Below are 27,329 nucleotides of genomic sequence, written 5' to 3'. Positions count from 1 at the left end.
GTTGGCTGGGGATGCGGAACCTGGTGTGGGAGTTTGCCTTGAGCATCCCAGCTCAGGAAGGTGTCCACCTGATGAAGTGCATCTTAAATATATGAAGACAGAAGAATATTAATCTTTAAAGCCAGGCTTCTGTGTTTTCTTCATACCACAAACTTTACATGGTTCATCCCTATTCCTGTGTTATTGGAGACTTCTGGCCAAAACAGCAACAGAAATTGCAGAGGTGTAGCACTATGATGTTGTAAAACTGCGAGAAAGCCAAACCTGATGCTTAAATTTGTAGTATATAAACTTTTTCTTCAAAGACAACAAAAAAAGACCATTCTTTGAGCAGTAACTGCATAATTCTCAGCACTGCAAGTTCCGTCAAGCAACTTGTTGTGGCTGTTTCTTTGTGTAAGTTTTTATCTTTGTAGCCATATGAGCTGAGCAAAACCAACTTAGTCTGCTTAAAACTTGTTATAACCCCTTATTAAAAATCGCTTTGTAATCCTTCCAGAGTACAGCAACAACACTACTGTCTTAATTTCATGTTGTAGCTAAACTCTGGCAGTATCTCGCAATTCACCGTGCTGGTGTGAATGTCCAACGTGATGGAGCCCACCTGAAAATGGGAAGGTGAGCTGTGCTGCACGGGCAGCGTTTTGGGGGAAAATCTCCACCCTAGGGGTGTGCTGGAACTGCTGCTGGTTTCTGGAAGGGGGTCTAAGTTTTCAATGTTTTATTGTAATTTTTGAAAACAACTTTTTGAATGATCATTCAGCTGTAGGGTGTTTTTTAATGATTTATTTTTGCCTGAAGCCATGGACTCCATTCTTCCTCTTCACAGGAAAAAAAAAAAAAACCCGCTCATGTTTCTGAGTAGTTTCCCAAATTCTGTTAAGAGCCACGTTATAATAAGCTTCAAGCATATTTACCAAGTGAGTTAGCACCTTCCTCAGGTTCAAATCTTGCTTCTTCTGCCTTTAAGCTTTGAAGCCAGTAGACTGACAGTTTTTTGGGTTCATCTCTGGTAAATGCCGCTTTTACATGCTGTTACCATGATAGCTGGAACATACGTAGCCCTGGTGCTCGTCTAGATAAATCCGTTTCCTTCACACATATGTCTGGGTGTTTGGTGAATTGGTCACTGGAGTATTCATGGGGGTTCTGAACTCCAAATTATCATTGTGTCCCATGTAATAGTCAAGTGGAATTTCTGAAGTGTTGTCAACGGATGTTGAAGCCCTGATTGAAGTCATGTGTGATGCCAAGAGCTCCTGTGATTTTTTGGATGACTCAGGAGCGATGGTACCTGGTTGGGCAGGAAGGTGATGCTGATGCCCGCCTGGGAAGCAGCTGGAAAGTTGGAAAGAGCTAAAATATATCTGGGATCTGGACAAACCTGTCCTGCAGTCAGGCTAAACTTCAATATAGTTAATTTGTCTGGGAGGGAAGAAGCTGTTTTGGAAGGACTTGACTCCACTCTTCCTACTCACGCAAAACATATGTAATTTAGCAAGCCAGGGCAGAGCAAAATGCAGTGGCAAAGGCCTGAAAGAACCAGCCCAGCAGCTGGACGTGCTGGAGACGAATGCAGATCTGGACCATGGCTCATAATTTGGAAGTTGAATAGCTTTTGAAACATCCCAAGAGATGGAAGAGGCCCTGGCTGCATCTGCCTTATCTGCTTTAACCCTGTAAACAGCACTGACCTTGTCTCTTAAAGGTTTTGTACATGATTTATGTCTGCTTTAAAAGTTGGCTTCTCTGTTAACACAGTTGTCTAGCGCCCATGATTCAGGCTTGGAGGAGCTTCTTGGGAGTCATAGTGCCTATCCAAGGGATTCATGTTAGATGGTTGAATTGAGTTGTATTAAGGATGTTTAAGTTGTTTTATGGAAGCAGGCCAGTTAAAAATGGAGGCTTGGCTTTTTTCACCCTTTATTTCCAGGCAGAGCTTAAGAAAAGCTGAAGCCACAAGAGAAGCACAGGTAGATCTTGTGCTCCGGTAATAAACCTGCAGTGTGGGGGTGGACAGGGCCTCCTTCATCCCATGAACACTTGATTGCACTGAACGTGGACAGCCAAGGCAGGTGTGAAAATAGAGTAGTGGTCATTAGCCATTAAACCAGCCTTGAGTATTTGTGGGGCTGAAGAGACATGTGAAATCTTGATGTGTCTCTTCAGGATTCAAGTGTCCTTTCAATAATCGGGTGCTGCTAGTGATGTCCTGCAGCCTCATGCTGGAGCAGCATCCTTCCCACCACCATGAGCCTTGCTGAGGGCTTCTCCCTTCCAGGAGGATGCTGTGAGCCTCCTGAATTAGAGCCCTGAGCTCCCCTGTACGGGGTTAGTGGTTGCTGACCTCTCTACTTCTGTTGCACATCACTTCCACGTGCTCAGAAAACTTCCCGCTTTGGGGGATTTTAACAGTTGCTGGGAATGTCTCTTGCATTTGATTTCTGCAGATGGAGCATATGATGCTGTGGATAAATTTACTGTAGTGATAAAGTACACATTCACAGAATCATCTGGGTTGGAAAAGCCCCTGAAGCTCCTCCAGTCCAACCATGAACCTCACACTGACCGTTCTCAACTCCACCAGATCCCTCAGCGCTGGGTTAACCCGACTCTTCAACCCCTCCAGGGATGGGGACTCCCCCCCTGCCCTGGGCAGCCCATTCCAACGCCCAACAACCCCTTCTGCAAAGAAATCCTTCCTAAGAGCCAGTCTGACCCTGCCCTGGTGCAGCTTGAGGCCATTCCCTCTTGTCCTGGCGCTTGTTCCTTGGCTCAAGAGACTCATCCCCCCTCTCTGCACCCTCCTTTCAGGTAGCTGTAGAGGGCCATGAGGTCTCCCCTCAGCCTCCTCTTCTCCACACTAAACCCCCCAGTTCCCTCAGCCGCTCCCCATCACACCTGTGCTCCAGACCCTGCACCAGCTCTGTTGCCCTTCTCTGGACACACTCGAGTCATTCAATGGCCTTTTTGGAGTGAGGGGCCCAAAACTGAACCCACTCATCAAGGTGTGGCCTCCCCAGTGCCGAGTCCAGGGGTAAGATCCCTTCCCTGTCCCTGCTGGCCACGCTAGTGCTGATACAGGCCAGGATGCCATTGGCCTTCTTGGCCACCTGGGCACACTGCTGGCTCCTGTTCAGCTGGCTGTCAATCAACACCCCCAGGTCCCTCTCTGACTGGCAGCTCTCCAGCCACTCCTCCCCAAGCCTGTAGCGCTGCTGGGGGTTGTTGTGGCCCAAGTGCAGCACCCGGCATTTGGCCTTAGTGAAACCCCCCTAGTCAGCCTCAGCCCATCGCTCCAGCCTGTCCAGGTCTCTCTGCAGAGCCTCCCTACCCTCGAGCAGATCAACACTCCCACCCAACTTGGTGTCATCTGCAAACTGACTGAGGGTGCACTCGATCCCCTCATCTAGATCATCAATAAAGATGTTAAACAGGAGTGGCCCCAAAACCGAGCCCTGGGGGACACCACTCGTGACCGGCCTCCAACCGGATTTAACTCCATTCACCACAACTCTTTGGGCCCAGCCATCCAGCCAGATTTTTACCCAGCAAAGCGTGTGCCCATGGACTGATTAGGACTGATAATAAAATTTAACTGTGATAGCCTGTGTAGGTACTGGAGCAGCCCCTCTCCTTTTCCTTCCTGACGGGGAGACATTTGTGACTTGTTTTCCCCAGTGTCAGTGCAAAATGAGATGAGGGCTTTTTCCCATGCATGCAAATCCTGAAGGGAGTTGAGGAGTGTTGGAGGAGCAGGGAAATCCCAGCTTGTGAGCGTTCCCAGCTGGCATTTCTGGCTAGAAGCAGGCAGTGTGGATGCTGAGGTTTGCTTATCACAGAAAGCTTTGGAAGGGACATTAAAGGCCATCTAGTCCAACCCCCTGCCATGAGCAGGGACATCTTCCACTAGACCAGGTTGCTCAGAGCCCCGTCCAACCTGGCCTGGAATGTTTCCAGGGATGGGGCATCGACCACCTCTCTGGGCAACCTGTGCTAGTGCTTCATCACACTCATCATAAACAATTTCTTCTTTCTATCTAATTTGGTTGTTTCCATTCAGACAAAGCCCAGCCTTTTGACAGTGCTTTGCTAGTAGCCAGCGGAGGGGAAACCTCTGAGAACAGGCTCAAATACTCTTTAAACAGGTTAAGCTGCTTTTGTATGAAAAGAGCTGTTCGGAAAACCAGTCCCTTGGGGTTTCTCACTAGCACGTCAGTGCTGGCAGCCAAAATGAGCTCTGTTTGTGGCTCTACTGTGCCCGTTGGTGACAGCGGCATTGTCCCCTGATCGTGCATTGCTGTGGCCATCAGTGCTGTCTTTGCAGACCTTGCAAAGACTTGGTCAGTGCTGGGTTTTCACTGAGATGGATTCTCCGAAATGCATTAGGCTGGAGCTCAGATCCACATTCCTGTGGCTGGAAATGCCAGCAATGGAAGGAGAGTGGAAATACGGGGACTTCTGCACAACCTCTGTAGGGGAATGACTGAAAGCATCAAGTTAAAACAGGAGGAGGTGACCAGCAGGTCCCTTGGGCATTGGGCCGGGCTGGTTTTGCTCTGCAGGGTTGCTTGGCATGCGACTTTCCAAGTGTGGTGCTGTTAATGCTGGGCATATCCTTTAGCTTTGCATCTGGAAGTGACCCCATTTTGCAAATACAACACAGGGAGGACAGGGGAGAGGAAGGGAAAGCAAATATTTGCATTTCTGCTGTTGAATCCATCTCACTGATGCTCTGATAAGACCCGTTCCTCTCTCTTTTGAGTCTCTGTTCTTACTAAAGTATTTCTGAATGTACCATTTGTTTGCTGAAAGTGGGTCTTATCTCCACTGTAGCTGGGAATAGGGAGACTGCGCTTCGGCAGTAGCTTTAATAATAGTCTGATCTGGCTTGCCGCCGTCCTTGTAGGAGAGCTGGCTTATCAGGGAGTGGCAGGGTGAGAGGTGCCACGAGGAGGAGGAGAATTGAAATGGTGGCAAAGATGAGTTGGTGTTTGGTAGTCTGCTTGGCTGGTGGGTGGAGGAGGTGAAGAGGGTCAGCACGGTCTTAAATTTGGAAAACACCTATGCACTGCTCATCTCCCAGGATTTTGAGGAAAAGAGGCAAGGGTATGACTTTTTTTTTGAGCAAAATTGAATCTTGGTGACTATTGTATTTATGAAGTCTTTGGTTTGAGGTTATTTTATTTCTTAAACATCCCATACCCAAGTTGGCTATGCTTTATTGTCATAAATTATGTTGCGGTAATTATGGTGAGTCGAGACTTGCATCTGATATTCTGAAATTTCTGGGGAAATAGGTATTGGAGATACCTTTGTGGTTTTAGGGGAAGAGAGAGTTGGCCCAAGTGGAGAAGCTTGGGATGTAATGGAAACCCTTTTCATCTGTTCAGCTGAGCTTTGGATAACTCTGCAGTTTTCCCACATGCTTTGGACTCCTGGTGCTGCCTCAGTGAGGCCACCGTCCCCTGTGATTGTCCCCGAGCTCTGCCTGCCCTCCTGAGGTGTCCTGAAAAGCTGAAAGCTTGAATTATAGCTTTTCCGACATGGTGAGCTGATTAAAAATTCCCTCCAAATTCTAATTCCTACTCTTGTGGCTTCATTTTATTAAAACCCCGACAGCACCCCCACCCCCCCGCCTTTTTCTCAGAGTTTTAATTTAAGGACTGTCCTGAATTTAGCTGAAATTCTATGTTAAATACCTGTTGAGTAAAGGCTTGTAATTGTGCTCAAAGCGCAATTATACTTGGGTTATTTCTGATGTCACCAAGGAAAACATGGTTTTATGTGATGCAAGTGATAGAAAAGAAGTGACTCTTGTCCCCAGCCACACCCAGCTGGGGTGGGGGAACCCTTTTCTGTTCCTCTGGGTGGTTCTGACATGTATGGAGAATAACTGAAATTCAGATCATGAATTTCAGTTTAATGCCATGGTCATGCTTGATGCTTGTTAGTAATGAACAGAAATTTGCTTCTCAGTGTGTTGGGTGATGAGATCGTGGCATGGGATGCTTCTACAGGCAAGAGGTGCCTGTGGTTCTGTGTCTGAAAAACTGGCTTTATTTGGAGCAATAAGTTAGAAAGTGCCTTTAACTGCCCAATTTGAAGGTTAAAATACCTCGAACCTTTGTAGTCGTGGTGTGAAGCAGGGCTGAGAGAGTTGCTCTGGGAGTCTTCACTCTGCAGTTCTTAAGCTCTGGGAATTCAGTTCTGTGGGTCACATTTGGCTTGGGGATAAAGCATCATCATCTCTTTAATCTAAATTATTAATTGTAATTGTCCAAGAATGGAGGAGTTGTTAATACTTGGCATATATGGAAGAGCACTGTCTGCTGGTCTCTCTGAAATGGGCTTGTATTTAATTTTTTTATGGGCACCAAAAATATGTCACGCCTTGATGGGATGTCTCCTGAGCACCTTCCCAGTGGTAGCCATGCTGCTGATGCCAAGGGGCTGTGGTCCCTCATCTGGTGCCATCGTGTGCCTCTGCCCTTGGCTTTCAAGTGATACCAAGTCCTCTGCAAAGGGGAGGTGTCCTACAAGGCCATCTCCTGCGCTGGCATTTGCTTAATGCTCCAGAGCTTGTGCAGCATTTAGCACCAGGTACATGGGGAACAGAGCTTCAAAGCGCAAGTTTTAGACAGTTGAAGAAAACTCCTACTAAGAGTAAATGCAAAAGATTTCATAGACTGGGGAAAGAAATGTTACAGCTTGCTGAATCCTGTTGCATGCCCTGAACGTTGCTTGAGGTTTTATTTAGGTTGGTATGACCCCTTCTGACTCAACTGTTGAACATCCACATTTATGCTCAGAACTTCATGGGACGAGGAGCCTTCATCCAGTAAATTGTTTCATTTCTGTCCAAATTTCGGATGTGGCATGCGCTTGGAGATGCAGGTGAGCACCTCACCAGCAATGACTTAAGAAGAAACACTTGTGAACAACATAACGTAGAGTGATTTCTCTAAATTTAATTTGTGGTCAAGGAGGAGGTGGATGAGCATGATCTCTTTTCTTGCAACCCCTTGAGCTGACGGCTGTTTGGCTTGCAGCAGCCTGTTTTCCCACCAGCTGCTGGGAAGGGGCTGGTGTGGATGCACCACACTGCGAAAGGCAATAGGATTTCAAAGACTAATTGCTGTGGAATTTAAAATGTGTCTTATGAAGTGGCTATTGCCAAGGCGGGGAAGCTAAAGACTTTGGAAACAGTTCCTAAAACACAAATTTGGGCTTATTGTATGACAACTATTAGGCAGAGAAGTCTCTGCTGATCTGCATGTGAGGTTTGAGAAGGCTGGAAAGGTTTGAGTGCCATGGCGATGGGGAGGATGGTGCCTGGCGCCCCGTGACCGCCTGACTTCCCACCACATTTGGGGCAACCCCAACACACTGTGCAATTTGTCATTTCCCAGGACTGACACAATGATATGTGCTTCACAGTTTGGGTGGCTAGAAATGATGGCCGGACGTGGTGATCCAAGCAGGGATTTGTTTCTTTTTTTTTTTTTTTTTCAGAAGAAAGCACCTAAAAATACTTTTTTGAAAGTTTGCAGCAGACTGCAATTTCTCCATGAGGTGGGACAGGGGAAAAGACCTTCTGGTCCAAGGGGAAGATGAAAGGGCAGGCAGCTGGAAGAAAGAGCAGCGATGAAGGGACATGTTGCTTAAGTATCTCCCTGCTTTTTGTAGATCCTATCTCCTTCTGAGCAGGGTCCTAAATCACCACTGCATGCATGGATGTGCTCAACCATTAGTTACCTCTTCTGATGCCTTTGGAGGTCCTGTGGGACAAACCCCTAATGTGAGTGATGCTGTGGGTTACCTGGGGCTCCATGTCTGCCAGTTTGCCCATGGTGGTGGCTGAAGGTAGGAGCACAAGTTCAGGTGTCCCCATGTGGCCATTGGCCCGTGGGGTTTGAAGGAACTTGGGTCTTGGGACTGAATATTTTGTCAGAAAGGGCAGAAACTTTTGGGCTTGTATGTTAGGAGCTGGGAGCTAGCAGCACAATTTGCAAAAGCTTTGCTTTCACAGCAAAATAAACTGAGATAACATAACGTTTCTTAAATTTATTTTTTTCCCCTTGTTTTATTTATCTACCTAGAGAAGCATGAAGTCTCTTCCTAGAGGAGAGAAAAAAGTTGCAAAAAAGTTTGGTGGAGAGATGGATTTGAGTTACGGCTTTGCCCTAACTCGAGGGAGCCACTCTCCATCTCTCAGGAGTTGTCTTCGTGCACTCTTAAACCACTGTAACTTTGGGGTACATTTTCATTTGTTTTGCTGCTTTTCTACCTAATAATCCTTTTTTCCCCACCTTGGGTGGTAGGAGTGGGTTTAATTAGTTTTGCTTGAAATGGATTGTAGTCCTCAAGCTGTGGTGGTGGGAGCTGGTGGCTTCAAGGCAAGTGTCACCGGCCAAAGTTTGACCATAAATGTGTCCTTCTCGAAGGGAAACACATGCCTCAGATGGGAACTGGGGTTTTCTGGTCTTGGAGCCAACCCCCTTGGGTCTGAGCTGGGGGATGTGTAGTGGGATGGCAATCCTATGGTTGGGGTGTCCCTGGAATGATGTGATGCTGGTGGTGATGATGGGAAGAGCTGGGGCTAAGCCTTGCCTGCATTGAAACTCTGCACCCGGTGCCTGTGCCCAGGGGTAGCGTAGAACCGCTTGTGAGGAATAAAGAAACGCTCCTGTAACATGGAGAGGAATGTTTAAATGAGTAAATACATCTCCTGTTGGGATACGAATGTTGTCCTGTGCATTGATGCAAGAGGCACACAACAGAGTGGCTTTGTTGTGGGGATTAGTGTGACCAGCAGAAGCAGAGAGGTGATAGTCCCCCTGTGCTCTGCACTGGTGAGGCCACACCTGGAGTGTTGTGTCCAGTTTTGGGCACCTCAATACGAGAGAGATCTCGAGGTGCTGGAGCGAGTGCAGAGGAGGGCAACGAGGCTGGGGAAGGGCCTGGAGAATAAATCCTGTGAGGAGCCATTGAAGGAGCTGGGACTGTTCAGTGTGAGGAGGAGAAGGCTGAGGGGAGACCTCATCACTCTCTACAGCTCCCTGAAAGGACATTGTAGAGAGGTTGGTGCTGGTCTCTTCCCACAGGTGATTAGTGACAGAACAAGAGGGAACGGCTTTAAACTGCAACAGGGGAGGTTCAGACTGGACATGAGGAAAATAAGTTTCCCAGAAAGAGTGGTCAGAGAGTGGAATAGGCTGCCCAGGGAGGGGGTGGAGTCCCCACCCCTGGATGTGTTTAAGGGTCGTTTGGATGAGCTGTTGGGGGATGTGGTGTAGGGGAGAACTTTGTAGAGTCGGGCTGAGGGTTGGACTCGATGATCCCAAGGGTCTTTTCCAACCTGAAGGATTCTGTGATTCTGTGTGATTCAGAAGGAAGAAGCAGCACTTGGTGGCTGCAACAGCTTTTTTTTTAAATTTATTTTTATTTTCTCATTCCGTTTGGGATGTTTTGCTGTGTGGACACTTTGACGGTTCATGAGAGCCACGTCTGATGTACGTCGGAGTGTGTGTGTGCTGCTGGGACATCTGCCCTCTTAAGGGGAAGAGATAACCTTGGATTTGCCTAATGCATGGGGGACATTGCCAAGTCAGGGTAGAAATTCAAACCAGAAGGTGAAAGCTGGAAAAGATGCATTTGGTCATGTGGGTTGGTTTGTTTGTTTGTTTGTTTGTTGTTTTTTTTTTTTTTTTAATTTTAAGTGAGTGCAGTTTCTCGTCTTGCAATACTTCCTCCACTTGGGCAGTCTTCTGCATTTTGATCTCCTTCACTGAGCCCTTCCTGCAGAACACAAACACAGTTTTTCTACCGGCATCGCCCCCCAAATCCTCCTGTGATTCAAAATTCAGGGGTTGATGAAGATGTTTTTTTCCTGCATCCTTCCTTATTTTAAGCTTTCGTCTCCCCTACATTTATTAGAGGAAGTTGTATATGGGATGTAGGGGGTGGTTTTCCAGGGAGCTGCTGTGTGGTATAAATACAAGGCTGCAGGATATCAGAGCTGGAAGATCTGGAAAGCCAAAATCTCAATATTTTAGCTGGACAGCTGAAGTTAAAAGGAAGCAAGGAGGAAAACATAACTCCCAGCCTACCTGTGTTGTACTGTCCATTTTATATATTAAAAAGGAAACCATCCTCAGTTTGTGTTTCCTTAGAGACATGTTTTGAACTGATTTCCGCTTAGTGATTGCAAAATCTTACTTATTGTCTTTGTCTCACTGGGGAGAAGAGACAAAGTATATACATTAATAGAGAGTAACTCATCATACGAGCGCGTGTCTGAGGTTTGGCATGTGGACATCCAGGGAGAAGCGGAGCTGGGTACAAATCACCTTCCCAAAGACTTGGAAATTACTGCAATGAAGTGAAAAACCCAAGAGCGGTCCTTCCCTCCAGGAGATCCTTTCTCTGCCCTCATCCTAAGCAAATGGGGGTATATGAATATTTGTTCACCTTTTCAATTATTTTAATTAAAGGTAGTTATTCCAGCTTTGCTCTTGATTGCTGGTGCCATTCTCCAGGCATTGAATATCTCCTTGCTAACAAACCTTATTGCTGGAATTTTTAAATTTTTTAATTCTACCTAAAAGGTAGGTTGCTTAAATCCTCAGTCATCAATTTGTTTTCCTTCAGTTGCTCAGCAATGAAAAGGATGTAGAGGTGACCCAGGGGCTTTTCCAGCACACCCCTCCGGTTAGAAAATGCTGAGGAAATGCCCCATAAATACCACTATAGGTCAAAACCCTTTGGAATTAAGCATGCGTGGAGTGATGCTCCAAGAGGGTTTTCAACGCGTGAGTTCTGGGGAGGTGAGGGATAACTCTACAGGTTGATTAATCCAATTACCGCTTTTTAATAAGGTTGAAAATCCATGCTGGTGGAAAGGTTTCTCTGCAATTAAAGGTAGATTTTGGTAGTGCTGTTTGGGCATGGCAGTGCCCGGTGGGGAGGACAACTGAGCGCTCAAGTGGGGGGTGAGATGTCATGTACCCTGAATTTTTGAAGATGCTTGTGACACTGAATGGCCCATGTGGGACTGCAATTACAGCTGCTGTTTTTAACGTTTCCAGCTGAAATTTCTGGTGTCCTCTGACTGTATCCTGTGGCTGGGACAGCCCTGCACTGCAGAGCCGGGCTTCTCCCAGGATAATTTTAGTATAAAATCATTTAATGGAGAGTAGTCACTGGAGAAGGAACATGTTTATGAGTTTTCTTAAAGCATTACAAGGCTACATTATAGATAGAGGACTGCGAAAGGCCATTTTTAATTAATTAAAGCCCAAAGGCCATTTGTTAACTACTTTATTAATAATCAAATATATAGTGTATATTGAGCATGTTTTGTATCCAGCCTGTGTTCATCAAGGTGCTTATATGGAGTTCAGATGGAAAACGGGACTGTGAAGACAAGATTATACCACAGCACTGCTCAAGGTTTTGCTTAATTGAGAATTAGGTGAGAGAAGGGTAATTAATGCCAATCAACAGGGATTTGCAGACAGTAACCTGGAAGGATTTAACTTTTGCAATATGACAGGCTGTTTGGTGAAAGTCATGCAATGGAGACACTTGACCCCTGCATGCGGTTTTTAATTAAAAAAGCAAAAAAACAAGTCTGAAACCCCAGTAAGTTTTACCGGAATAAAAAAAACTGTCTGCATGGCTAAGTTAGGACCATGAATCTCATCCTGATTCTCCTTAGACACTGGGTGAAGGATTTTTTTTCTTGATTCTGTGCAACGTGGCAATCTTTTAATCCATGACTTGGTAGAAGACGTAACAAGCACCGGAGGAGTGGGTTGGGTGGGTGGTGCTGGGGTGTGGCTGTGAGCATCCCATAGGTGCTGGACCCAGGGGAGATGCTCCAAACTGCTGCTGCCCTGGTGCCTGCAGCTCATAGAGCAGATGGTGAGCATCCTGAAGAGCTGAGCCAGGCCTGATAGAAGAGAAATTCAGTGCTTGCTGTGGCTCATTGGGATGGTGATCCCCTGCCCCTGGTGCTTGGTGGGGCAGGACTTGGAGAAAGGTCTCCCACCTAGCAGACATCTGGCGTCTCTTGGTGCAGCTCTCTCATGCTGGTGAATGTTAAGTTTGGGAGGGGCTTTGCCAGAGTTTGTAGCAAATCATCCAGTGGATCCACGTGCTTTAAATCCAGGCTTAGACATCTAGAGGGGCAACACTGCCTTGTACCCTGTGATTTCATCAGGCTCCAGGATGCACCCTCGCAGCAGGCAGCAGCTTGCCTGTCCCGCTGCTGGCTCTCAGCCTTCACTGGTGCCACTTCAGAGCAACCAAAGCCTCCTGTGCTCAACCTGATGAAAGACTGGAAAGGCACCACTGAAGAAGGAGACGAGCAGCGAGACCCCAAGTGCTGCAAGCTCCAATTTAACAGGCACAACTCTCCTTATAACGTCTTGGGCCACTGTGAGATGGTTCATTAGCAACAATGCAGGCGATAACAGAATCACAGAATCATCTCAGTTGGAAAAGCCCTTGAAGCTCCTCCAGTCCAACCATGAACCTCACACTGACCGTTCCCAACTCCACCAGATCCCTCAGTGCTGGGTCAACACGACTCTTCAACCCCTCCAGGGATGGGGACTCCCCCCCTGCCCTGGGCAGCCCATTCCAACGCCCAACAACCCCTTCTGCAAAGAAATACTTCCTAAGAGCCAGTCTGACCCTGCCCTGGTGCAGCTTGAGGCCATTCCCTCTTGTCCTGGCGCTTGTTCCTTGGCTCAAGAGACTCATCCCCCCTCTCTGCACCCTCCTTTCAGGTAGCTGTAGAGGGCCATGAGGTCTCCCCTCAGCCTCCTCTTCTCCACACTAAACCCCCCAGTTCCCTCAGCCGCTCCCCATCACACCTGTGCTCCAGACCCTGCACCAGCTCCGTTGCCCTTCTCTGGACACGCTCGAGTCATTCAATGGCCTTTTTGGAGTGAGGGGCCCAAAACTGAACCCACTCATCAAGGTGTGGCCTCCCCAGTGCCGAGTCCAGGGGTCAGATCCCTTCCCTGTCCCTGCTGGCCACACTAGTGCTGATACAAGCCAGGATGCCATTGGTTTTCTTGGCCACCTGGGCACACTGCTGGCTCATGTTCAGCCAGCTGTCAATCAACCCCCGCCAGGTCCCTCTCTGACTGGCAGCTCTCCAGCCACTCCTCCCCAAGCCTGTAGCACTGCTGGGGGTTGTTGTGGCCCAAGTGCAGCACCCGGCATTTGGCCTTAGTGAAACTCCCCCAGTTGGCCTCAGCCCATCGCTCCAGCCTGTCCAGGTCTCTCTGCAGAGCCTCCCTACCCTCGAGCAGATCAACACTCCCACCCAACTTGGTGTCATCTGCAAACTGACTGAGGGTGCACTTGATCCCCTCGTCTAGATCATCAATAACTCACATCCCCAATGGGTGAAGTCTTGTTGACCCTGGCAGAGAGGTTTGGTTTTGGTGTTTCTTGAAGAGTAGAGGAGCGAAGTGAGAATACAAGAGTTGTTGCACTGCCCAGAGCAAATCCTGGTCTTACAGCCTACAAGAGGAGTGCTCCCCAGCCCAGGAGGGACTGCTTTTCCCTCAGAATTAAGACAGAATGGTTTATTTCCACCGTCCCAAAGCACTTGGGGCTCTGCCTGGTTTTGCAGCATCTAATGACTTCTCAGAAGAGGGATTTTGCACTTCAAGCCCGTTGCTGCAGTGAGAGCAGGGCTGCATGACTGCCCGAGACCTTGGTGCTGAACCCATCAGTCTTAATTAAACCTGCAGTAAGGAGTGCCGCTGAGATGTTGAGGAAGAAATGGTAGGGGAGAGAATGGGAAGACACCAGTTGGCTGTTAGTTACATGTGAGACTATTGATTAGTCCTGGAAATCATCCTGGAAATCATGTTTAATTAAAGTAAAGCCTTCAAGCATACCCCCTGTATTTCTGTCCCGGTGTCGGGGCTTGCCTGCAGCCCTGCTCTGCTCAGTGCCAGATTTACCTCTGCTGTTGGTGAGATGAAGATGGAGCAATGATGAACTGAAGCCTTTTAAACCCCTCTTCATTGGAAATGCTGCTAATGAGCCAGTGGATAAACGTTGCAGATGCTGCTTGTCTGAGCAGCTGAATACTGCTCAGCTGCTGTGGCACTTTATGCAAATCACCATCTGAGTTAATTTGGGCAGGGGAATAAAATTCAGCGAAGAGAAATAGAGCAGATTTAGTGCTGGTGGGAGACATGGAGCCATCCATCAGCATGACAGCTCTTCGGGGGAAAGGAAAATATCCCCGTACCTAGGAGGCACCAGCAAAGCACGTGCTTTGCTAGCTCAATTCCAGCAACCCCTGGGAGGAGCAGAGATACTCCCCAAAATCTAGGAGCCCTGCCTTGATGGGGGCATGGTCTGGGTGTGCATTTGTGAGCTTTCCCTGGGTCTGTCTCCACGCTGATAGCACGAGGAGGATGGGCAATAGGAGACACACTGTGGGTTGTGCTCATCTGCCCTGGATGTTTGGGTTTGTGCGTTTCTGTCAGCCCTGGGAAACACAGAAATCGCTCATTTTCATGTTGAGGAATTGGAGTGCTTCTGCAGCATCCTGCTGTCTTTCCCTTTGTATTTAACACTCTCAGCAAGTTAACATTTGCATTCAGTAGCTCAAAACAATGTTTTCTGTGATTTTTTTGCTCTACCCCTTGAGCACGATACTGGGGTGGTGTGTGTCCCTTCCTGTGTGCTGAAATGTCGATGTGCCAATCACAATCTCCCCTTTCAGCCTTTTTGGGTTTTTATGGTGAGGAAAAAGTGGGTCTTTTCCCATTAGAGGTCCTTGCTGTGGGTGGATGCTCTCTGGCCGACCTGGGAGTGCTGGGCTTGGACTGGGGATTCTGGGCTCGTGTGTGGTGTCCCAGTATCGGGTACTGGTGCTGCAGAAATAAGGCAGTGGAGGGGTGTGCAGCATCCCAGCCTGGTCTGTACCAAGCAGTGAAACTCTCTGCCATCCTCTCCTGACCCTTTTGAGGGTTTGCCAGCCAGTGGTACCCAGCAGCAAATGGAGAAGCCAGCCTGGGGTGAGATGCAGGGGTCAGTGGGTCCCAGAGTCATGGCCCAGCTTGGGGAGCTCTGACCTAAATATGGGCTTTGCTCGTCTGTCAGGCAGGGGAGAAATCGCTCGGATGAAAATCTCATTCAGAGGATGGGAAGGGGAGGATTACGCTTAGCCATCTGCCCTGATGTTCAATATTGTAAATAATAATAAATAAGTTAATGATGAACAAGTTGCTTAATGGAGAGGTTTTTGCTCTGCTGCCAAAGCACCTCTCCTGTGCCTCACTGCCTCATGGGCAAAGCAGATTTTTCTCCTGAGTCACTGCCAAGTGGGGTGGAAGGGATTTTTAAGGCTGCAGGAGCCCAGGAATGTCCTGGAGCTGGTGCCTTCCCGTGCTCTCCTGCTGACAGACCCATGGAGCGGCTCTTCCCAGCACCGACGAGGGCAGTGGTTTGCACAAGCACATTTAGCACAGCTAAATAACTCCGTAAATAACCACCTGTTAATTATGGGGACGTGGGATCCTGCTGTGCTAGGCATAATGCCAGTGGGTGGGCAAAAATACAGCCATGACCCTAGTTCAGCCCAGGGCTGCAGGCCCAGTGCAAATAAATGAAGAAAAGTTCATTTGCTTTAGTGCGGAGCTGGAAGGGTTGAGGTTAGTATCCATGCACAGTGGCTGCAAAGGAGAGTCCTCTGTTTTTTTTCTGCAAGAGCCTCTTTAAATTATCTCTGTGGTGTTATCCTTAATAATGTTTTTTTAAAAAAAAAACAATAGGGAGAAGAAGAATTACATCCAAACCCTGAATTGTGCTGTCTGGTATGACCACTGTTAATTTAAGGTAGAGTTTATATTTTGCTCTTTTTGCTTGGGAAAACTTTAACTTTAGTAATAGCTTGTGAGAGCTGAGGTGTAGTTATTGGACTGTTTCAAAGTAAGCTTAACCATTCACATGCTGTATATGTAAATGTAAATGTTCTTGGGGAAGCCAGGACTGAAGCTCGTGCTGTTTCCTCTTTTATATGTGTTTTTGTTCTCTTCAAGAGCATCCAGTAATACTGGATCACGTTATTTCTTTGACCAACACAGAATGAGGTTGGCACTAAGCCCACTGCAAAGAGGGAAAAGTAGAAGTGTGCTTGGTTTACGAACTAAAAAAATACACGTATTTGTCCCAACCTCCACCTCGTTCTTAGTTGATGTGTGTTCACCTTTGATTTTCTAAGGCGTACGTCTCTGTCTCTGGTTTCTACTAAAGTCCTTTCATAAGTTTTTCTCAACCTGCGTGGAGGAACTTTGTTGTGAGATACTATATCTTAATCTTCATTACTGAATTCCTAATTGGTAGGCAGTCAGTGCTATTGTATTGTGGGTTTTCTGCCGTGCCCTCCCTCCGGCTGCGGTCGCGTTGGAAGGATGCCCCTGGAAAAGTGCCCTTGACTGAGGAGCAATGAAAACTTCCTGGGGTCAGCTGTGAGTATTGCCATTCCTGAAATAACTCAGGGGATTAAAACCCAATAATAATAAAGATGGATTTGCTGACTTCCAGCTTGCCACAAAGACCGGTGCAGCCACCAAACAGCCCAGACTAAACCGAGATAGCTAATTTTTAAGCATTTTTTTTTCTTAATTTAATGGAAAATTATACTCTTTTCTTAATTCAGTGGAACACTGTTGGTGTAGCTCAGACCAGCATCCTTTCTCGCTGTGCTGGAGCATCCGCCAAGCACATTGGCCAGAGTTTGCTGGGAGTGCCTTTGACTGGCACCAAGGGCTTTCAAACAGCAAAACAAAACCTGCCTCTTCTAATTTAATGTTGGTTTTAATCTGCATCTGCAGCAGCAGCCACCTGTTAAAATCTAAATCAAATCAGGAGGTGGGGATTGAATTTATTAAGCTTCTGCTTAAGCTGGGTGGAATAATGCAAGAGGCTTCGAGAGCACTGAATCACTTTGGTTTTACTGGGAATCTGGTTTAAAAAAACAAACAGAAAACCCAAAACAAAACAGATTTTTTTAAAATTCTGTTTTCTTCGTGAGAGGCTGAGCTTGCAGACCTATTTCTGATTAATGCAAACACATCATTCAAAGGTATCCTCGAGGATTGAAGAAGTGCTTTTCTTTCTGTCCTCCTGGATGGAGACACTGGAGTGTCAGGAGGTTAAGTGATCTGCCCAGGGTTGTGTCTTCTGAGCCTGAATTCAGTCTAATCCTCCGATCCCAGTGCTTTGAGATAGACTCCCCCTGCCCTTTCCCTTTATGACAAGCTTCTGCAAAAGATCAAGAGGTTGTTAAAGCTAACGAAGCCAGGACACAGCATGTAAAGTGGAATAATCATGCTAGAGGTGAGATTATGGAAGTAGAGGTTCACAGAGATGCTCTCCTCCTGCCCAGGGTGGGTACCTGCCTGGGGGCATGGTTTTGGTGACCTGGTGGCTCTCATCTATATGAATTTAATTGGCAAACGCACGGCGTGTGAATCTGCTTTGGAGGAAGCGGGTCGCAGAAGTTGAAGGCGAGGCAGGCAGGCAATGTGAGCGTGGTGCTCCAGCGTGCCCCCGCCATGGGCTGCCTCCAAGCCTTGGCGGGTTTTAATTAAAGCTCGCCTTGTAAAGATCTAAGAATGACAAAGTGCTTTTATTTCAGCGCTGTATGGTTTGACATACTTGGGATTTATGGGTGAAAGGGAAGGGTTGGATGCAGGTTTGTGTAGCAGCCTGGAGGGTTTGCTTCTCTGCTGGAGCACAGCAAGGAGGGGAGGATGGTGAAAGTGCACAACAACAAAAAAAACCCAAAACGGTGGTCCCCTTTTTGGATGTGTGTATGTGCATGCACGCACGAGAGCACAGCATTATAGATGCTTGGGGAAATACATTCATAACAGCCTATTCTCCCTAACAGCCCGCAGCTGTTTAGCAGGATGGGAAGCGCTCGGTGTGGGGAGTGCTCGTGCTGGAGCAGCGATCATGTTCGGGATCTCCCAGCCGGGGAATGAGTCACCCCGAAGACTCCTGAGACCTTGCAAACACCTATGTCTTATGGCCTTCTGTACTGCGTGATCCCTTGCACGTGCGTGTAGACACAGAGTCTTGGAAAATCAGTGCTGTTATTAAAATTCTGTAGTTTTGTGGTCAGGGTGGCTGATGGGATGGGAAGTTCACCACCACCAGGTTGTAAGTCCATCCCTGGGGGGTAGATGATGGGAGCTGATACCCTCCAATAGCGATTCAGCTGCGGAGCCTCGCATCTTGCGCGGGGGTTGGATGGCTCCTGGCCATGGATGATGATGAACTGTCAAGAGAGGCCAACATGACCTTGTACTGCTGCTGGAAGTAAACCCAAATTTCATCCACCAAAGCGTGCACAAGCACCCCCTGTCCAGGCAGGTCCATAGCTCGGCCAAGCCCTGTGTGCAGGTAGAGAATTTGCAGCCAAGACCAGCAACATCTTGTTTTTGAGGCTGCCTTGAGCTGGGTACATCCTGATCCCCAGCTATTTTGGGCATTTCTAGAGCGTGTTTGATCTTTCTCCTGCCAGGAGAGAGCTGGCACTGGATGAAACCATGGTGGTGGGGATGCAAAGGCAGGCAGAGTACTTTGCAGGAGGGGTGACAGCAACAGCAATGGACTGTAAAGCCCTTCCCATGGTGTTGGAGCCTGGAGAAACTGGGTTGAGCTGCGGGGACGGGGGGAAAGATGTGTGATGCATCACCATCTCGCCAGCTGCACCTACTCCTTTCATGGTCCAGCCACAGATGGGGTTCCTGGCCATGCTGCAGTGCTGCTTGCTGGAGGGGACAGGGGAGATTGGGCTGGGGGTCCTTGTACCAGCCACTTCTCCATGGCAGCTTCCCTTCCTCATGGCAGGAGACACACTGAAGGCTCACGGTGTGCTGAGAAAAGTGTATTTATTTTATTTTTTTCCCCTCCCTGATAAAACTGCTGTTCTGGCAATACATTTGTGTAGCTCCATTAACATCTAAAGGTTCCTGCTGCTGTAGCTGTTGAGGAGCTCTAAAAATAATTGCACACGATATGTATAAAAATCTATTGCTCTTCAGCTGCAGAACAGGCTGTTAGGCATCTGCTGCATTAACTCTTGGGTTGTGTATTGGGTTTGTGTCACTACAAGCATTATTTGGCCATCATGTGCTGAGGGTTTGATTTTAAGATGAAGGCCAAAACCATCTTTGGTGCTATGGTGCTGGTGTTGCTTGGGTATGCTGGGATGTCCCCCAACACCTTTTGTTTTGTCTAAGTTTATATAGCTCTTATTTCAATCAACAGGAAGAGTTGGGTGGAGACATGCCCCCGAATATTCCTATAAATAAGTGATTGTTGAAGGGTTCCTGCTGACTCTGTGTTGTCTGGCTGAGACCAGCATAAGACTGGCTTTATGTGTCCATGTCTGGCCACAAAGCCTGACTCAAGGTGGCTTCCTGCAGAGATGAAGCAATTTTGGGTTCCTTGTTCTCAGAACCTTGCCCTGGCAGCCCCATGAGCAGGGAAAATGGTACCTGCAAAAAGAAAGATGGATATAGAGGGTGAGGGAAACCTGTGCATGGAAGTTGCAGCATTACTGCTGGGTCTGCAATGTGTTTATCCCAACTCCTGAGAGAAAATGCTGGAGGTCTCAGCACAGCACCAGTTTCTTGGTTGGTAGAGGGAGATGCTTTCGCACAGCCTGGGCAAAGTATTTATCTCTGCATCATAAAAGCAAATTAAATCTCATTAGCAGGAGGTGTTGTGGCTCCGAGTAACACCATAATCTCGTTACACGTGAGCGGTGCTGCTCGCTCGTGGATTTTGTCCCTTTGTGGACATTTTGGTTGGGCTGTCTGGGTCCATCTTTGGGATTTCGTCCTGGAGGCATAAGGGTACTCCAAACTTTGGAGAAGCTAAAAGCTTAAATGTTGCATCTAAGCATTTTCCTGGAGCCTTGAAGTGTGTTTGCAGGTTTGCCTCCAACCGAAGAAGTTGGCTTTGGTGTCTTCTATTGACTGCTTTAGCACCATGGTGGTGGGTTTGTGTTAGGGCTTGGTCTGGGGGGAGCAACCTATCGTTTTGTGCGAAAGAAACATGCTTTGGTATATGGCCTGCTGGGGCGCATTGCATTGTTTCATAAAAGCTTCCAGAAGGCTGTTTGTTTTTTTCCAGGGAAATTAAATTTCACATTTACTTTGCATCTGTACCCCGTTTTGCTGGGTTGCCTGTGTACACCTTGTCCAGGAGAAGTCTGATTGAAAATCAGACTTCTCATCTAGAATTTATCCCAAAACCTAAAATTAGATTTTTTTTTTTTTTGACTGAAATAAATGGTTTATCTGCACTGACTTTACAATGAGTGTGGGATTGTATCCACAATGAATTAATTTATTGATGTTTTAATTTCTGAGGTTTCCTTGACTTTAAGCTTTTTCTTTCTTTCCCCCCCCGTCCAGTGCACTAAGGTTTGGATTCCTGACCCTGATGAAGTTTGGAGATCAGCAGAAATTATCAAGGATTACAAAGAGGGAGATGAAAGCCTCCATCTGAAACTTGAAGATGAAACTGTAAGCTTTTGAACGTCGTTATTTTCAGTAATTTAAAGCTTTGAATTAATGTGTGAAGAAGCCTGAGCATTTCATATTTTTTAGGAAGTATTTTTAAATGTGTTTTATTGCCTTAGCACTTCCAGCTTTTCCCTGCCCGCTCCCTCCCCAGACACTTGTGGTAAAGTAGGTTGTGAGAAAAGCCCTTGACCTCTCTCATCTCTTTTCATCCCCTGCCAAAGTTGTAATAGTCTGTGATATCAGAATGATTTTTGTTTTAATTATTATTATAGTGGCAGTGTGTTAGAAATATCAGTTTATGCTTTTTGCTGCTGAACAAATTGGAAAAAGTGCAGCTGGTGGCATCTACTCAAGCTTGGGTACAGATGGAAAAATCACGTAGAGCACAGAAGTGACTGCTGTACAACAGCTTTCTCCATGCCTTAGTTTTTCTCTTTAAGTGTAATCTTATGTAAAACCCTTTTTCTCCTTTTTAAAAAAAAAAAATTAAAAAGCTCTAAAAGGCAGAAATGAGAAACTCATTTAAATGTAGATGTTTTTTAGCAAGTGCTGCTTTCAAATGCATGAACAGCCCAGGCTCACGGCATGTGTGCAGCCGGTGATAAATCATTCCCAAAGCAGGACAGAGAGCAGCTGCCTTCTATCCTGCAGAAAAAGCTCATGGGGTGAGATGTTGGGTAACAGCGAGGGAATTGCAGATGAAGTTAGCCATGGCATTTGCATTAGCTGCAAAATTTGTGTGGTTTATGGGAAGGGAGCAGTCATGCTACATACCCACCATGAGGTGCGTTTCCCATGTGTGGTGCCTGGTGTAGCAGGAAGAATAAATATATTTTTCATGAGGAATTCCACCTAAACCATCTTTCTTCACTGAGCAGGTAGGGTTTTCTTAATTGTCTAGAGGGTGATCTGCTCTGTTGCTTAAAAAAGTTAATAGAGGCCACTTTCTGCAAATTGAAAATGCTCCGAGCAGGGTGAGTAATTCACGTCCCCTGCCAGGCAAACATTTCCATACTGCAGGGAATATTTTCACCATATTACTTAATGGGAAGATGGAGAACAGGAATGAGACACGCTTGATTAGGCTGTTCATCAAAACAATTCTTTTGGAGCAGCACAAGCACGGGCTGTTTGCTGTACGTGAATGTGCCAGGCTTGCAAAGAAAGTCATTTGCGTTGAAATCTGCGTCCAGCGCGCTTTGGTTTGTACATGGAGCTGCTGGTTCTACTGGGATCAGCCCTGGCTTCATTTGTCCTCCCCAATTAGCTCTTTCACCATAGGGCAGCTTTCTGAGGAGGGTGAAGGATGGATGATACTTCTCTTGGAGATGCTTTTTTCCCCTCCATGGTTATAAATCTAGATGAGGAGATGCACAGATGCCACCTCACTGTCTGTGGGAAGCACCAGGCATGTTCTTGTAGGACCATGAGTCACTTCCCCTTGCTTCTTGGTGGGCTCCCTGCCCAGTAGCCCTGCAGTTGGACCTCCTGGATTCACCATCCTGTGTCTCAGGAGGCTGAGGGGAGACCTCATCACCCTCTACAACTCCCTGAAAGGAGGGTGCAGAGAGGGGGGATGAGTCTCTTGAGCCAAGGAACCAGCGCCACGACAAGAGGGAATGGCCTGAAGCTACGCCAGGGCAGGGTCAGACTGGCTCTTAGGAAGGATTTCTTTGCAGAAGGGGTTGTTGGGCATTGGAATGGGCTGCCCAGGGCAGGGGGGAGTCCCCATCCCTGGAGGGGTTGAAGAGTCGGGTTGACCCAGCGCTGAGGGATCTGGTGGAGTTGAGAACGGTCAGTGTGAGGTTCATGGTTGGAGTGGAGGATCTTCAAGGTCTCTTCCAACCCAGATGATTCTGTGATTCTGTCTATAAGTCCCTCTTCCAGGTCTCTTCTTTGTCTCTAATGACGTGATGTGTTGTGCTCATGATGCTCATGACAGGTGTGTTTCCACTGTTCCAGTCATTCCACGCAGCAGCTTGTCCCTGCCTCCCAGTGGCATCAGATGCCACAGGGGTGACCCCAGTGCAGATTTTATAGGTGCTTTTTCTCTTGCTCCTGAAGCAAGAAGATAAAAACCTGACAGAAACCAAGCAGCAATGCTCAAGCCTGTGCAAGAAAATGGTGACGGGTGTGAAAAGCACTACAGCCTTCAACTTCGGGACAAGTTTCATGAGCAGCACTAATGGGTGCCCTTTCTGGGGTGCCCAGCAGAGATGGGTGCCTGAGTGCAGGTGCGCGCCCATCTCATCCACAGCAACTCCCTCCATCCTTCTTTCTGGTTGAGATCTTCAGCTGTTTTAATACATGGGGATGAGGGGGAGTTTTTGTTGTTGTTGGGTTTTTTTTTTTTCCTCTTAAATCTGGCTATTTCCCTGGAAACCAAAGGGCCTAGGAAGTCCTACAAGGTCTAGCCTTTTTGTACAGCTCAGTTTACGGTCAGCAGCATTAAAGTACAAGGAGATTAAAGGATTACTAGGTGTTGTAGATGGTAGCTTGATAAGCACATCACTGTCACGGTGAAACACAGGAACATCTCGTTTTGGGGTTGTGTGAGAGACTGCTGCTTACTGTGGGTCCTCCCAGAGACCCCTGTTTGATGCTTTTCTGTGTGAAACCTTGCCTGGACCCAAGTCACGTTGGGCTGAAAAGCTTTAGTGAAGGGGAACAGCGCACGAGTGCATCAGATAGAGATACCGAGCATACATGTCTTTGGGGGATTTGAAGCTGTTGAAAGCCTTTTGTTCCTGACAGCCAACATGCATTACCCAACTGTTTAGTACTTCTCTTTTGTCCTTGTGCTTTAAGTGAGTTTTCATGATTTTGTGGCTTCTGACTGTATTCTGTATGCAAGAGTAATCCTTCTGAATGAAGAGCTGATTTTTAAGTATCACAAGGGATCCCTGGTGTGTTTGCCATTAAGATGTGAGACGGAGTGCAAACTCCTGAAAATTGGCATTGGCAGCGTGGAATTGGAGTATAAAACAAGCCTGAGGTTGTCTGACGTGCTGTGTGAGCCTTGTCCTTGTGCACTTGGGTCAGCTTTTCGTGTGCTGTTTATACAGGCAGCGGATTCAGTGCTAATGCAATGGTAGTGGTGCCCTTTTGCTTGCAAACTGGGACTCCTCCCTTCTACTGGGAGCTGAGCCTCAGGACCCCTTCCTGAGACACCCCTAGGAAGCAGCATCACAGGCAACTTTTTTTCCCTCCACTGTAAAGGAAAAAAATGACACTTTTTTTTAGTTGGTGGCTCTGCTGTTCATTTGGGGATGAGTCAAAAATAGTTAGCATATGGGCAGCCGTATGCTTCTAGGCATAACCTGGCTCTTCAGATATTGAAGCAGCAGGGACTCCGTGCTTCCCCATGTCCTCCTCTGCCTGAGGGGGTGTAAGGTTTTGAGTATAAAAGTAACTTGAATTAAAAATGAGTTGAGAAATCACTCCGATGGGAAGAATATAGTCTAGTTTGAAATGAGGCTGCTTTTCACAGAGCATGAAGGAGGCTTAGATCAGATGAAGCTGTCGTTTTCTGTATGGTACCTGTTACAGCTCAGAGCTAGCTAAAGGCTATTTGCCCCAAGGCTGGCCTGAAAACAACTCAGGTATGCTCAGGTTGGTGCTTGTGGACCATCAGTGTCCACCAGGACCATCTGTTGGCCAGCTCAAAGCTGTTTACCAAGGGGATGACCTGTCACCTGGTAGTGTGCCATCCAGGTCCCTATAGAATTTAGCATAAAGGGGCTTTCATTTCATTTAGAGCAGGATGTGTAAGTATTTTATAGTATCAGGATGGAGTTACGCTTGGAAAAGTTATAAGACATTAAAGGAGCGGTTGGTTTTTGTGTTCTCATGTTTCTCGTGTGTGTCACTTCAGCTCTACGAATATCCTGTTGACCTCCAAGGAAATGAGCTGCCTTTGCTGCGCAATCCAGATATCCTGGTTGGAGAGAATGACCTGACGGCCCTGAGCTACCTGCATGAGCCTGCAGTCCTCCACAATCTCAAAGTCAGGTTCCTTGAGTCCAACCACATCTACACGTACTGTGGTGAGTGTCCAGACCCACACGTTCATCTCCTGGAGAGCAGTGGGTTAGAGCATGTCCACACAGAAACCCCTTGAGACCACAAGCCAGAGGTTGTGGCATGAGGAGGGTCTGGGGGCTGTGAAGTTGGAGTGGGTGGGAGACACAAGTGTGCGCCAACAAGCTTTGGGTTGCAAAACCACCGGTGGTTTTGAGGGGTTGGTGCACTGTGAACTTCCTGACCTTGTGGTTCATCTTGGTGGGGATATCTTGTCAGATTAGTTTGAGGCCAACTTTGCATGTGCTTGGCAGTCTGTGGGGAAAAATGTAGGACTCAGCAAACCACTGGAGAACAGCAGTGTGCCAGAAGGATGCAATCCCACTGAGAAATGTCCATAGCAGATTTTTCTCCTGAAAGACTGCAAAAACCCCTGGCTGCACTGTTACTTCCTTGCTTTTCTTGATGACTTTGGGGTCATTGAACTCTTAAATTCAAAGCAGGAGGGTAGGTGTGAACTTGGGTTTGTCATTCCCGGGGAGGGTGACCTGCCAAAACCATTCAAGACAGCAGTTACCTGTGAACGGGTGATAACAAACTGCAACCTAAAAACAAAGGAAAAAGGCAATTCAGCCATTTTTCTTCAGTTACGTTGTAGAATATTGAATGTTGAACCCTCTTGCTGGCACTCAAGATGACCTTGCTAGCAGTGATGCAGGCTAACAATTCTCTAAGTGATGAGTTGCAAGATTTTGGTGAAACGCATGGGACTATTCGTGTGGCAGGGTTAAGGCTGGTATGTACAGCTATGATTAGGCCTTATGATTAGGCCAATGGCATCCTGGCTTGTATCAGCAATAGCGTGGCCAGCAGGGACAGGGAAGGGATCTTACCCCTGGACTCGGCACTGGGGAGGCCGCCCCTCGATGAGTGGGTTCAGTTTTGGGCCCCTCCCTCCAAAAAGGCCATTGAATGACTCAAGCGTGTCCAGAGAAGGGCAACGGAGCTGGTGCAGGGTCTGGAGCACAGGTGTGATGGGGAGTGGCTGAGGGAACTGGGGGGGTTTAGTGTGGAGAAGAGGAGGCTGAGGGGAGACCTCATGGCCCTCTGCAACTCCCTGAAAGGAGGGTGCAGAGAGGGGGGATGAGTCTCTTGAGCCAAGGAACAAGCACCAGGCCAAGAGGGAATGGCCTCAAGCTGCGCCAGGGCAGGGTCAGACTGGCTCTTGGGAAGTATTTCTTTGCAGAAGGGGTTGTTGGGCGTTGGAATGGGCTGCCCGGGGCAGGGGGGGAGTCCCCATCCCTGGAGGGGTTGAAGAGTCGGGTTGACCCAGCGCTGAGGGATCTGGTGGAGTTGAGAACGGTCAATGTTAGGCTAATGGTTGGACTAGATGATCTTCAAGGTCTTTTCCAATCTAGACGATTCTGTGATTCTGTGATTAAGTGCTGTAACTTTTGTTGAGGGAATGCTTGGCAGGAGGAGACTCTTCTTTAGAGTAATGCCCTTGAAATACGTGGCCTTAGCTGCTGGTAATAGTGGTGACTTTCCTTTAAATTCATAATGATGTGTAGTGTTAGACTACTGGCGTAGCTTGCAGCCTTTTGCAGCTGCATGTGTGCTCCCAGTCAGCTGCAAGTCATCCAAAATCAGTGAGGCTTCATTAGGTTTATGATTATCTTGAGCACGGCATTGTGCTAATGAAGATACGTGGGTTTAGGCTTAGCCTTTTGGGCTTCGCAAGTGGAGGTTTAGCTACAAGAGCTCTGCGTGGGTGCAGCGTACCTCGTGGTTTGGTTAGAAGGTAGTTGAGAAAGGGAGAAAAGTGCTTCTCAGGCGGTTGGTGCTGAGGCAACTACGGCCCTTCAGCTTGGTTTGACCCGTGGCTGCAGGTGTTTTTGGTGACTGAGGGCAAGGCCCTGGGGCAAACAGGTAGGAGCAGGGCACGGTGAGGTGAAGCTGTTGGGTTGATATCCTGTGGAGGCAGGTAACGTGACTTAGCTGACCTTTGCCTTTCGTTGCGGGTTAAGTCACGTATCCTGGTGTTGGCTGAGAGTTCCTGTGCTTTGCTGTAATTTGAGCATGCCCAAGCCCTGAACCGGCCGGGCTGGGAGCACAGCACCCACTCCCACCAGCCACGTGCTTTCTGGAGCTCCTTACAATAACAATTTAAACCTGTAAAACCTGAAGGTACTTTGAAGGTGGAACTTGTCAGTGCTTCAGTTTTGCAGGGTGCAGACCAGCTCCCTGCAGCGTACAGGTAGCACCATGTGTGGCTTTGCTTCTCATTAATTCCTGGGCTCACTGCTTCCTCCGGGCAGGCACGGCTTTCCTCCGCAGCTCTAGAAACGAGACATTAAAGGTTTAATGCAGGCTCTGGCATTCCTTTCCTGTGATTTATGCATTTCATTTTGATTTGAGTACATTCTTTGTTATGAGTTTTTCTTGGAATTTAAGCCAGGGGAAAATCCGGGATATTTGTTTGGGTCTAGCAGAGCTTTGGTTGCATAGGAATTGCTTTTCTGAAGTGATGGCTCAGGCACTGTTTAGCCTTTCTTCTCACTCTTCCTGCAAAGTCTGGCTTCGCACAATGAAGATTATTATATATTTGCTCTTCTCACCAGTTTCATATGCCTCCTCTGTAGCTGTACTGGAGCTTATAGCCTTGCTGTCAAAGCATAGCGCTTTGAAGGAGATGCTGAGAGAATAAGAATTAGGAGTCTT

The 27,329-nt window shown here is 47.5% G+C and overlaps 1 protein-coding gene across 1 annotated transcript in view; it reads left to right on the top strand.

Annotated features, from left to right (window-relative positions):
- Nucleotides 1-27,329, top strand: part of MYO5B (myosin VB) — a 166,715-nt gene that overhangs the window by 12,468 nt on the left and 126,918 nt on the right. The window contains exons 2-3 of the mRNA XM_074855854.1: nt 20,478-20,588; nt 24,463-24,634. Of these exons, the coding sequence (XP_074711955.1) occupies nt 20,478-20,588; nt 24,463-24,634 (283 nt within the window). The remainder of the gene's footprint in view (nt 1-20,477; nt 20,589-24,462; nt 24,635-27,329) is intronic.

Source organism: Strix uralensis, chromosome Z (genome assembly GCF_047716275.1).
Source record: "Strix uralensis isolate ZFMK-TIS-50842 chromosome Z, bStrUra1, whole genome shotgun sequence".
NCBI lineage: Eukaryota > Metazoa > Chordata > Aves > Strigiformes > Strigidae > Strix > Strix uralensis.
This window is presented reverse-complemented; position numbering and strand designations above follow the sequence as displayed.